The following is an 11,835-nucleotide window of genomic DNA, read 5'->3' on the forward strand; positions in this document are numbered from 1 at the left end:
TGTGCGCACGCGCGCGCGCGCAGAAATAGTGATTGTTTTTTAAGGGTCTATGCTTTAGACTCTAAGTTAGCAGGACCATGTTATCTCTAAAAAGCAATATGAAATTTGAAATACATCTGGTTCCATGAATTTTAAATGAGGGGATGTGAACATGTATAGGAAGAATTCTTAAAAGTTTTGTTATATGTAATAAAGAGCAATTCATGAATATTGCACATAATCTAGTTGCTTACAGGCCACCTGAACACTACAGTGACTTAAACAATAGTTTATTCTAACTTTTATAACATTCCCCTCTCTCTGATTTTGTTGGTATAGATATTAAGCCCTTTCATCCATTTATAAATAGAAAGAGAAGTAGCAAAATACTCAAAGGTTAGTATACCAATCATTCTATTTAATGTATATCTTCCACAGACAATTACATACTTTTCACAAATTGCTAAAACATGAAGTTGAGGGAATAGCATTCCCTTCAGATTATAGTTATAATTCAATTTTTTTTTCTGAGTGTGATACAAAATGAATAATGATTACCTTTATACCATCTTTTCAGATAGTTAGGTAGTTAGAATGTTAACTAATTGAGAAACAAATTTATCCATTAAAAATAAAGATAGCAATATTCAATGCACTGACATATTAAAAGAAATTAGAGATCTATGTGAAATTCCTTGCTTAAGAAAATGCTTAGCATAATAAAGAATTTCAAGATTTGTGGTGGGTGTTGAATTAGCAACACCAACAATAATAATGTTATCAACTTCAATTGGGCACAACCAAAATCATAGTTATACTGGCCAAATTTCCCAAATTATTTTGCATTCAATGATCAATAAATGATTGTGAACTATAAGAGAATTATGTAAAACTCACATCTGGAAATAAATCTGATTTCCATGTATGAATTGGGGAATCTTTCCCAGTCCCACATTACAGGACAAGAGTGGCTAATTTAGGGAGCTTACAATGGACATTCTGATAACGTAAGACCCCGAAATATCGCAGAAATCCACATGCTAACGTCTTAGTCTCTTAATGGCATTTCTAATTTCTTTGTTTCTTAGAGTGTAAATAGCTGGATTTAGGAGAGGTGTAATGACCACATAAAATACAGCAAGAAACTTGTCCACCCAGGTGATGCTGAGAGGCCACAGATAGATGAAGATGGAAGGCCCAAAGAACAGCACCACCACTGTGATATGGGCAGTACAGGTGGAGAGAGCCTTGGATGCTCCATCCTTAGAGTGAAGGCAGACAGTAAACAGAATATAAGAGTAAGATATCAGCAACTGTATGAAGCAGATGGTTGCCAGCACCCCACTGTCAGCATTTATCAACATTTCTAGAACATAGGTATCCATGCAGGCTAGCTTTATTACCAATGGAATATCACAAAAAAAAGCTATCCAATTCCCTGGGTCCACAGAAGGGGAGCTTTATAATCATAGCTATTTGGCTTACTGAATGCACAAAGCCAACGGTCCATGAGGTCATCACTAACAGGATGCACATGCGCCTGTTCATGATGCTGGAGTAATGAAGTGGCTTACAGATGGCCACATAACGGTCGTAGGCCATTGACACAAGCAGCGCCATCTCACCCCCTCCAAAGAAATGTACAAAGAAAATCTGACACATGCAGCCTCCAAAGGAGATGGTCTTGTTTTCCTTGAGAAAGTCTGTGATCATTTTAGGGGTGGTGACTGAGGAAAGGCAGAAATCAATGAATGAAAGATTGGCTAACAGGAAGTAAATGGGGGAGTGGAGATGAAGGTCGGTGATAATTAGGAGCACAATGAAGATGTTGCCTAAAATGGTGATCAAATAAAGTGAAGAAAATATCATTAGGAGGAAGGCCTGGAGCTCCCATGAGTTACATAGCCCAAGGATAATAAACTCGGACACCACAGACTGGTTAACTTCTTCCATTTTGTTTTAAATTCATCTGAAGAAAAAACATGAAATTCATTTTTTGAGTAAACAGTATGTGAATTAGGAGAAGATGATCTTTTATATATTATTAATAGGGAGGGTATACTGATATAATCACTTTGGGCCTTATCTTGTATACTTCAACATTCACACATTCTACGACCTCGCCCTTTCATTCCATTTAAATACCCAAGATAATCTCTTGCATATGTATATAAGGATAAATTTATAATACAATAATACCCATAGGCAGGACAATGCAATATTATTGTGACAAATAAAATACAATTATATGTACTGATATAGTTATATCTTAGTAAGATATAATAATAAAGGGGGAAAATCCAAAGCAGATCCATTCAGCATAATTTTAATAAGGTAAAAAGCAATAGAAAAATAACAGTGTACTTTGCAGGAACTGTATAAATGATAAAACTATGCACAAAAAGAGAAGATACTAAAATGTAAGTGGCCTCAAATGTGGGAAAGCTGAGGGTCAGCATGAGGATGAACACACAGCAGTTGTATGTTATTATCAATTGTTTAGATCTTGTATTAGGTCATGTGTTCATAGATATAAACTTTGTAGTAAATAGACAAATACAAAACAGTCATGGAAAAAATGGTGAGAATATGTTTTGAATAAAGGATTATAATCAATTCAATACTATGGACCTGAGACAAAATAACTTTTTTTTTTAAATGGCATTTTGTGTAGTGAATATATGGTAGAAAAATAGTTTTTGTAAGTAAATTTGAAAAATTGAAATAATATTTAGCACATGACTGAAGGTTAATGATTTTTTATTAATGCTTAAACACACCAGTCAATAAGTTAAAAAAGAGATATTAATACTAGTCTTGCCAAATAGATGAAAATTTTTCACAGAGTTAACTAAGTAGAAGAGCAGATAAATCAAGGAGAAGGTTAAAGAATGAATGTTATAGGCATAAGAAAGGATAAATCATAAGCATTTGGGAGAAATATCCTTTGTTCAAAAAATTTAAAGCTTTTGTAACCTGCAAGAAATTACTCAAAGCCTAAAGTACACCTCCACCACAGCTGAATCCTGAAGTTGAATCTTGAACATCAAACTCTCAATTATCTTTGAAAGCCTTATTTTGCTAGACATTATCAAGGACTACAGAATACAGAATCTGGTGTTAAGGTTTTTAAAATTTTTTAAATTTGAAACAACATAGCTTCTGAGAAACTAAAATCTGGACATCTCTGCAATGTCTAAAATGATCCAAAAGCTGTGGTGAACACTGGGAGAGAGACTGAGTCACTGTACTTGAGATAAAGATTTTTTTGTGTTACACAGGAGAGGGTCCTTGGGTTCTGAGGCTCTAGCTACCATTTTAGAGTTAGGTAAATTCTCCTATTTCCAACATGTCCATAGCAAGCTACTTTCATTCAGTATCATATGCCTTGTCATGATTTTTGAAATATATGTTCTCCCAAACAATCTTTGGCAGAGTAAATTACAAATTAATTAGAGTTCTTATCACAAGTTAGAATTTAGTTTGTCTCTATAGGAGTTATTTTTGCTATTTAAATTACTTAAAAAATCTAACAATCTTATTATGCTGTAAAGAAGATATATTTTTTTTTCTTTTAAACTTTTCTCTCTCTCCTCCCAGTTTTTCTTCTCCTCTTTTCACCTCCTCCTATTCCTTCTTCTTTTTCAAATTTTTGGATCTCAGTCTTTGCCATAATAGATCAATTATCTCTAACAGCCAATACTAAGTTCTTGATGACTGGTGTTCCTAGCCTTCTATCAAAGTTGGGAACAGCTATATAGTTTTAAATTTTTTTCTATATAACTCAGAGCTATACAAAACATTTTAAACCACTCACAATAACAATCATACTCATTGTACTGCTGGCAAAACAATGTCAATAAAAGGTAAATGGCCAAACACAGTTAACAGAGGACCTATTAGAATTAAGAAAGAATGTTAATTTAGAGAAGAGTTAGTTTGTTGAGAAGAAATATGATTTCCTATAAATCAAGAAAAAAATAAGATGTTCCTTAAGAATTAATGACCTATGAAAAAGTATTGACATAGAAGAAATATAAATAACCAATAGATGTATGAAACATGTTCTCGGTATCTATAATAATTCTGTTATTGCTATTGGCACCAATTGCTTCAGAATTTCCTCTAATTTAGTCTGGGCTTTACCCTCACTGTTGTCTATAATTAAAGTTGTTGTTGATGTTTTCTAAATTCATTAAAGTTATAAGATATCAAGGATGAAAATAAAAACAAAATTAGAAAGTACTAAGTGTATAAGAGGATTTTAATTTTTTCTAATATGGCCAATAAGAATTTATAAAATATTTTCTTACTGCACACTCATCACTTCTGGGCTCTTTAGATGGAAAAGAAAAAGAAAAAGAAAGGACCTTAGGTTATACCAAAGAAGTAAAAGTCTATGTCTTCTTTTTTTACTTAATACTGGCTTTTAAAAATGTTAATATTATTTCAGTTGAGTTACTAAAGCAAAATATTACTGCTAAAATAATTATGTTAATATCCATACTCATAATACTTTTAAAATAAATTTTCAAGAGTATTCTAGATGGGGGAGATAAATCTCCAGCTTCCAAGAGTATGTATGGAATCAAAAGACTTAAAAGCAGAACTCACCAAAGAGAATAAAAACTTAAAAAAAAAATGTGAAAAAATTTCCATTTTTCCTTTTGGAGCTGCTAATTTCAGGATCATTTCAAAACTAAGTACCTCTGTCTCTCTGTGTTTCTCTGTCTCTCTCTGAATGCACTCTTTGTGCTAGGAACTTTCACTTACATTGTCTAAATTAATTTCCACAATAAACCCATGAAATATGTCTTATTATTCTGAGGTTGACTCTCAGGACAACCTGTTAGAAGTCTCAGGGCTAAGAGACAGCATGACAGGGATGCACACCCAATGTTCTCTGACTTTAGTCCTTCTCCTTCTGTGATATCATTCTATATATCCTGCTGTTCCACGCGCACCCATTCCATTTCAAAGGCACTATTGACTGTTTTAGCTTTTGAGCTGTTTTCCTCCATGTTTCTATTAGGCTTCTTTCTGAGCTAACTCATTAATAACCAATTTTCCCCATGTTGGAAATTTCTGTTAATTATAGTACATATCTGTGCCTGGAAGAGTTACTTAACCCATGAAAATTGTGGAATCTAATGATTGTGGTGCTGTGAGAACATGAAAACTTTCTCAACCAGGGCATTGAAGGCGCTATGTGACTATATAGAAGACATATATTTTGATGTGATAGGAGGTCCAGAAGTACCAAGATGTAGCTAAGAGAAACAAAAAACCCCTGATATTTCTGGTATCTAAGAAGCAATGTATGATCAACTTCCATCCCAACTAATATGTATGGATATATGGTATTAAAACTTTGTGAAGTTATTTTCAATGTGACAGGGGAGGGTAATTAAGGGAGAAATGAAGACATTTACATAGTATAAATTATATTTTTTTACCTGAGAGACACCATGTTTGACCACATTTTTTCCCATGGATAAAGCATTGTTCACAGTCTAACTAGAATCTGAAACAAAGTCATATTTCAGCAAAACAATCCATTTTCTGTTGTGACCAGTGATCGTGGGAGAGTGTGAGGCATATATTCATTATAGAGAGTAGCCTCTGGGGTAGGAAACTTTCAAGCTAGTCATGCTATGCTCCTTTGGGACTTCTTAATTTCTGAGTTTCTCTGAATTAAGAGTATTACCTGTAAGTGTGCCTATGGTCAAAGACAGACTTGGTGAGTACAATCATATAAGTTCTAATGATGAAATTTAAACACAGTTTTAAAATATTTCTTCAGTTATTTTCTTTTCAAGAGGAACATTCTTTCAGAACTGAGTTATCATTTCTAGTCCCAGCAGAATTCAGTTGACTTGGATAAGTAGGCAGGAGATGTCTAGCAGAGAGAGATGAGCCAGTCACTGGTATATGCCAATGGTGCCTTGAATTGCTGGTTTTGTAGGGTTTTCATGAAGAGTAGAAAATATTTTGAAGTTTCAAAAATTTCTGTGTTTTCTTGAGCAATGTTCTAGGTTTAACATTGAGTAAAAAGCAGCATTATTAATATTCTTCTAAATAACAAAACAAAATAGAAACCTACCTATTATTTGTAATACTTTTACAAAGTATTATGTAAATTCCAGTGTTATTAAGATTCCAACACTTTATAGGTTTGAGAAGGAAATATTATGATCTGACTCTGTTTTCCCTTTTTTACTATTTTCTTTTCACTGAAAAAAATAATTAACAGTTGAGACCTAGATCTTCAAGTACAAATTATGCAAAACAAGTGGAACTTCAGAATAATAGTGGCTAATGTTAAATCACAGTTCCAGAAAGCTCTAAGAACACAAGCAGGATAAAGAAAATCTACATCAGAGCATATTATATTCAAAATCAAACTAAAAAAAAGAAAAAATAAATCTTGATGGACTCTAGAGAGAAATAAACCATGTTACTTATAGAGGAACAAGGATAAGAATTACATCAGATTTCTTGTCATAAACCATGTACTAAGAAAAAAGTATAAAAATCTAGGTTGATTTTTTTTAACACTAAATATTTTATAGTGTTAAAAAAATCAACCTAAATTGTTATGTTGTGTAAAATTATACCTCAAAAGTGAAGGATAGAGAAAAACTGAGAGAAGATATTCATTTTCCAAAAAGACAACATTCCTTAATTTATACGTGCCTAACAACAGAGCCTGAAATATATGAGTCAAAACTGAAATAACTCCAAAGAGAAATAGACCAAGACATTAGTATAGTTGGAGACTTCAACACTCTGTTTTCAGTGGCAGAAAATTAGTAAGGACATTGCTGAACTCATCAAAACCATCAGTCAATTTTACCTGATTAACATTTATAAACCACTTCATCCAACAATAGTAGAATATACATTCTTCTCAAGAACACATGAAACATTTGCTAAGCTAGACCACTTCTGGGCCATCAACTACAACTAAATGTAAAAGGTTTCACTCAGAGGGCACACCCACACCCATACTCAGTCATAAGGATGTGGGAGGAAACTGGAGTACCCAGAGAAAACCCAGGTGGACTGAAAGAGAATAGAATGTGCAAGCTCCACACAGACAGTGGACTGGGCCCAGAATCCATTTTTTTTCAATAATAATATCATTATAATAAATTGATCTTGAATAAAATTATATTATTCAAGGAGCCAGAGGTGGGAAGTCTGCTGTCTACAAAATGAAGCATAAAGAGAATTAAAAACAATCTATACTAATACAAGGGTAGTATGCTAATTTGAGCAGATATCTCTGGACAAAGCCACAGCGGCTGCAAGGCCTGGGGCTCAGGCAGCTGTGGGTTCAGGCAGCCAAGGGCTCAGGCAGCCATGAACTGGCCTAAGCCGCCAGTAAGACTTCTCCTGAGGGCTCCCAGACTGTGAGAGGGGGCAGTCCAAGTTGAGGGGTCCCAACCCCCAATACACAAATTTTTGTGCATCTGGCCTCTTGTTTTTATTATATAAATCTCTTTAAAAGATAACTATATAAAGCAAAAATAACAATATATTAATGAATGTATTATCACAGTAGATAGTAGTAGACATTTCATATAAAACAGCACAACACAAGAGCTCAGGGGAGGTAAATGGAAGCTTACTGTAGTAACTTTCTTATATAATATCTGAAAAAATATAATATAGAAATTAGACTGGGATAAGTTAAAAATGTAAAATATGCATTTATAGCTCTAAAATAACCACTAAAAATCACACAAAAAAGAATTAGCTAAAAACCCAATATTATTAATATGAGAAAGTTTAAATAAAGAACAAATAAAAATAAATAATAATATAAAATAACACTCCAGTATATAAAAAAATGACAAAATTAAAAAAAAAAACCTGACAGATGGAACACAAATAAAATAGAAATTTTAATCAAAATGTAATCATAATATATGCAAATAACCTAATAACCTAACTAAACAGAGATTGTTGTATTAGATAAAATATATGTTGCAGGAAAGAAGCCACCATTAAAAAGAAAAACTCATATAGATTAAAAGTTAGAAATAGAAATAGAAAACTATGCTAATACGTTACTATTTATCTGAACAATGGTGTATTAATTTACTGTTCTTGCTGTAGAAAATTATCTTATCTTAATAACGTAAACTAGCAAGTATTTGCTATCTTACATTTTTTTTTTTAGTTCAGAAGTCTGATGCAGATCTCACTGGGCTAAACTCACAGGGTTGGCCGAGTTGCATTTCTTTCTTGAGGCTCTGGGGGAGAGTTCATCTACTTGCCTTTTCAATTACACCAAAAGGAAGCAAAAAGAGTAGGAAAATATAAATAAATATAAAGTATCTCACTAGAAAGTAAATTTTAATCCAGCCATAACAATAATAAAACTATTATATGTAAATGATATTTTATTTTTTACAATAATCATATATGTAATTATATATGACAAGCCCCACAAGACATCATGCTATATTTTATGTATAGTCAGTATTCACTGTATGCTTATTTACATATATCAACATATTTAAAAATCTATTTTCTCTTATTTTTTATTCTTTCTTTGAAATTAGAAATTCCTACAGAAATTAGAAATTGGAAATTCCTACAGAATTATTTTCTATTATCTGAAGAACAGCAATTAATATTTATTTAGTGAAACTTCTTAGGCAACAGATTCACTCATTTTTGTTTTTTCTGAAATGTTTTTATTTTACCTTTATTTAAAGACAATGTTTTAATCTCATATAGACTTTCATTTTTTCTTTTTTTCTTTTTAAATTTCTTTATTGATTAAGGTATTACATATGTGTCCTCATCCCCCCATTAACCTCCCAACGCCCCCACTCATGTCACTCCCCTGGTGTCTGTGTCCATTTGTCCATTGGTTAGGCTTATATGCATACATACAAGACCTTTGGTTGATCTCTCCTCCTTACCTCCACCCTCCCCTACCTTCCCTCTGAGGTTTGATGGTCTGATCAATGCTTCTCTGTCTTTGGACCTGTCCCTGTTCATCAGTTTATGTTGTTCATTATATTCCATAAATGAGTGAGATCATGTGATATTTATCTTCTCTGACTGGCTTATTTAATTTAGCATAATGGTCTCCTCTTCTATTTACGCTGTTGCAAATGGTAAGAATTCCTTTCTTTCTTCCTTCCTTCCTTCCTTCCTTCCTTCCTTCCTTCCTTCCTTCCTTCCTTCCTTCCTTCCTTCCTTCCTTTCTCTCTCTCTCTCTCTCTCTCTCTCTCTCTCTCTCTCTCTCTCTCTCTCTCTCTCTCTCTCTCTCTCTCTTTCTTTCTTACTTTTTTGCCACAGTGTAGTATTCCATTGTGTAGATGTACCACAGTTTTTTAATCCATTCATCTGTTGATGGGCACTTAGGCTGTTTCCAAATCTTAGCAATAATAAATTGTGCCACTTATATAGATTTTTAGATTGTTCTCTTTCAGCATATTAAATATGTCACTCCATTATCCTTTGGCTTTCATGTTTCTATTATAAAAAAGCTGTTAGTCACCCTAAATGGTTTGGCTCAGTGTATAGAACATTGGCCTGCCGACTGAAGGGTCCCAGATTCAATTCTGGTCAAGGGCATGTACCTTGGTTGTGGGCACATCCCTAGTAGGGGTTGTGCAGGAGGCAGCTGGTTGATGTTTGTCTCTCATCTATGTTTCTAACTCTCTCTCCCTCTCTGTAAAAAAATCAATAAAATATATATATTAAAAAAAGCTGTTAGTCTTACCATTGTTCTTTTCAAATAAACATGCATTTCCCCACCCCAGATGATTCTAAGATTTTCCTTTATCTTTCTTACATTGATGTGTTTGTGCCTTTTATTGTTCTTTGTTCTGCTTGTGCTACAATACATAGAGTATTTGTATATGTGGATTTATGTCTTTTTAAAAAAATAAATCTTTATTGTTGAAAGTATTACATATGTTCCTTTTTCCCTCCATTCCCCTCTCCCACCCCACTCTCACCTGAAGCCTTCACCACCCACTGTCTGTGTTCTTGGATTATGCATATAAGCCAGTCAGAGAAATATAAATATCACATGATATCATATGTGGAATCTAATGTCTGGCATAAACTGATAAACAAAAATAGACCCAGAGACATAGAAACATAGAACAGACTGTCTAACCTCAGAGGGAAGGCATGGGAGGTTAAAGGGTGGAAGGTATCAACCAATGGATTTATGTCTTTTATCAATTTGTAAATGTTCTTTGTAATTATATTGTATCTTCAAATATTGCATTTCTCCCATTCACTCTTTTCCCTAGACTATTTGGACTTCAATTGTACATCTATAAGAAATTTTCATTCTATCTAACATATCTCTAATATCTCTAATATCCTTTTCTGTATTTTCCATTCTTGAATTTCAATTTTATTATTTTCTATTGACTTCAGTTTCAGTTCATTCTTTAGTTTCTTCCTGTGTTTAATCTAATTTTAAACTCATCTAATGAATTTAGATTTTAGATTTTTTCCACTTTAGAATTTTCATTGAATTCTTTCTATGGATTCCAACTCTTAGTTCAACTTCTTTTTTTAAAACCTATTTATTACATTTTTTAAATTATTATTTGGAACATACTGATTATTGTAATTATAATGTTATTTTTATTTGCTTTCATAGGATAATGTGTGCTTATATTTTAGTTATCTCTCTTTTTTCTCTAATTTTTTTGATAACATGTTTTTATCTTGCTATTTCTAGTGATTATTATTAAATTATGGACATTTCATTAACATTTTAAAGGCATATAGGCTTCCCCAAAAGATCATTCCTCTCACCACTAGATCTATATAGTGAAGGTTAATTCTCTTAATCCAGTGTGTCTCAGCAGGGGGCAAGTTTGTCCTCTAGAGGACTGCAAAATGTAGGGATACTTTTGGTGTTACAGCTGAGGAGCTTCTACTGACAGCTAGGAAGTGGAAGTCAGGATTGCTGCTAAGCATTCTATAGAGCACAGGAAAACCTCTCACAACAAAGAACTATATGGCCCCAAATGTCCATAATGCCAAGGTTGAGACACTCTGCTTAATCCAAACAAGAGTTTGGATTTAAGCTGATTTGCAGCCTTCATAATACTCAGTCTATCTCTGGTTCATCTACAGACCTCTAGAATTAAAATTGAACCCTGATGTATTCTCAGGAATTCTGATTCACTTATGTGAGATTTAAATTTAGGAATAATGGGTGTGGGCATAAAGATAACATAATACAAGGCTTTCATTTTTATGGGGATATATAGTGGCACTAAAGCAGCTCTGGAGTGTTTTCAGGTGCTGTGATCCTGGAACCAGCAGGAAAAAATAGGACTTCTGTGTTTCTTAGCTCCAAAATTTGCTATGTGAACAGTAACTCCTTGTGTATACCAGTTTGTTGGTAATGTCTTGAGGTTTGCTACTGGTTGCCACATCAAAGGCTACTCTTATAGGTATTTTCATGATTTTGTAAATGCCTACCGCCTTATATTATTCCCATTTTAAAAATAACCAGGGTGATTTAGTTATCTGTAACCAACTAATGATTGTCACACCAAATCCTTATTATCATTGCATTCAGGGTAAAAAGATTTTCAAATAAATTCAAATTCCTCTCTAACATTTAAAAAAATAACTATTAAAAACAACCACAAAACTCTCCAAAACTTTAAAATAGAAAGTTAAATAGTTTCATAACAGTGTTCCATGGAATATAACAACCTTCTTTTCCTCTCTCCACTAAATTAGGAAAAAGTAGCTAGAACTTTAAGTGTCCATAAAAAATACTTAGCAGCACGATACTTTCTACTTAATGATATTTGGCTGCATGTAGTCCTTTATTCAGAATCTTCAGGT

The 11,835-nt window shown here is 33.1% G+C and overlaps 1 protein-coding gene across 1 annotated transcript; it reads right to left on the minus strand.

The window, feature by feature from the left end:
• Positions 1–1,019: 1,019 nt before the first annotated feature.
• On the minus strand, positions 1,020–1,932 carry LOC311620424 (olfactory receptor 4K1-like; the record flags this gene model as incomplete). Its single annotated transcript, XM_084879817.1, is given in 2 exon segments — positions 1,020–1,403; positions 1,405–1,932. Coding segments are annotated over 2 exon segments (912 nt in total).
• Positions 1,933–11,835: the final 9,903 nt, after the last annotated feature.

Source organism: Pipistrellus hanaki (assembly GCF_964339955.1).
Source record: "Pipistrellus hanaki genome assembly, chromosome: 1".
NCBI classification, from domain to species: domain Eukaryota; kingdom Metazoa; phylum Chordata; class Mammalia; order Chiroptera; family Vespertilionidae; genus Pipistrellus; species Pipistrellus hanaki.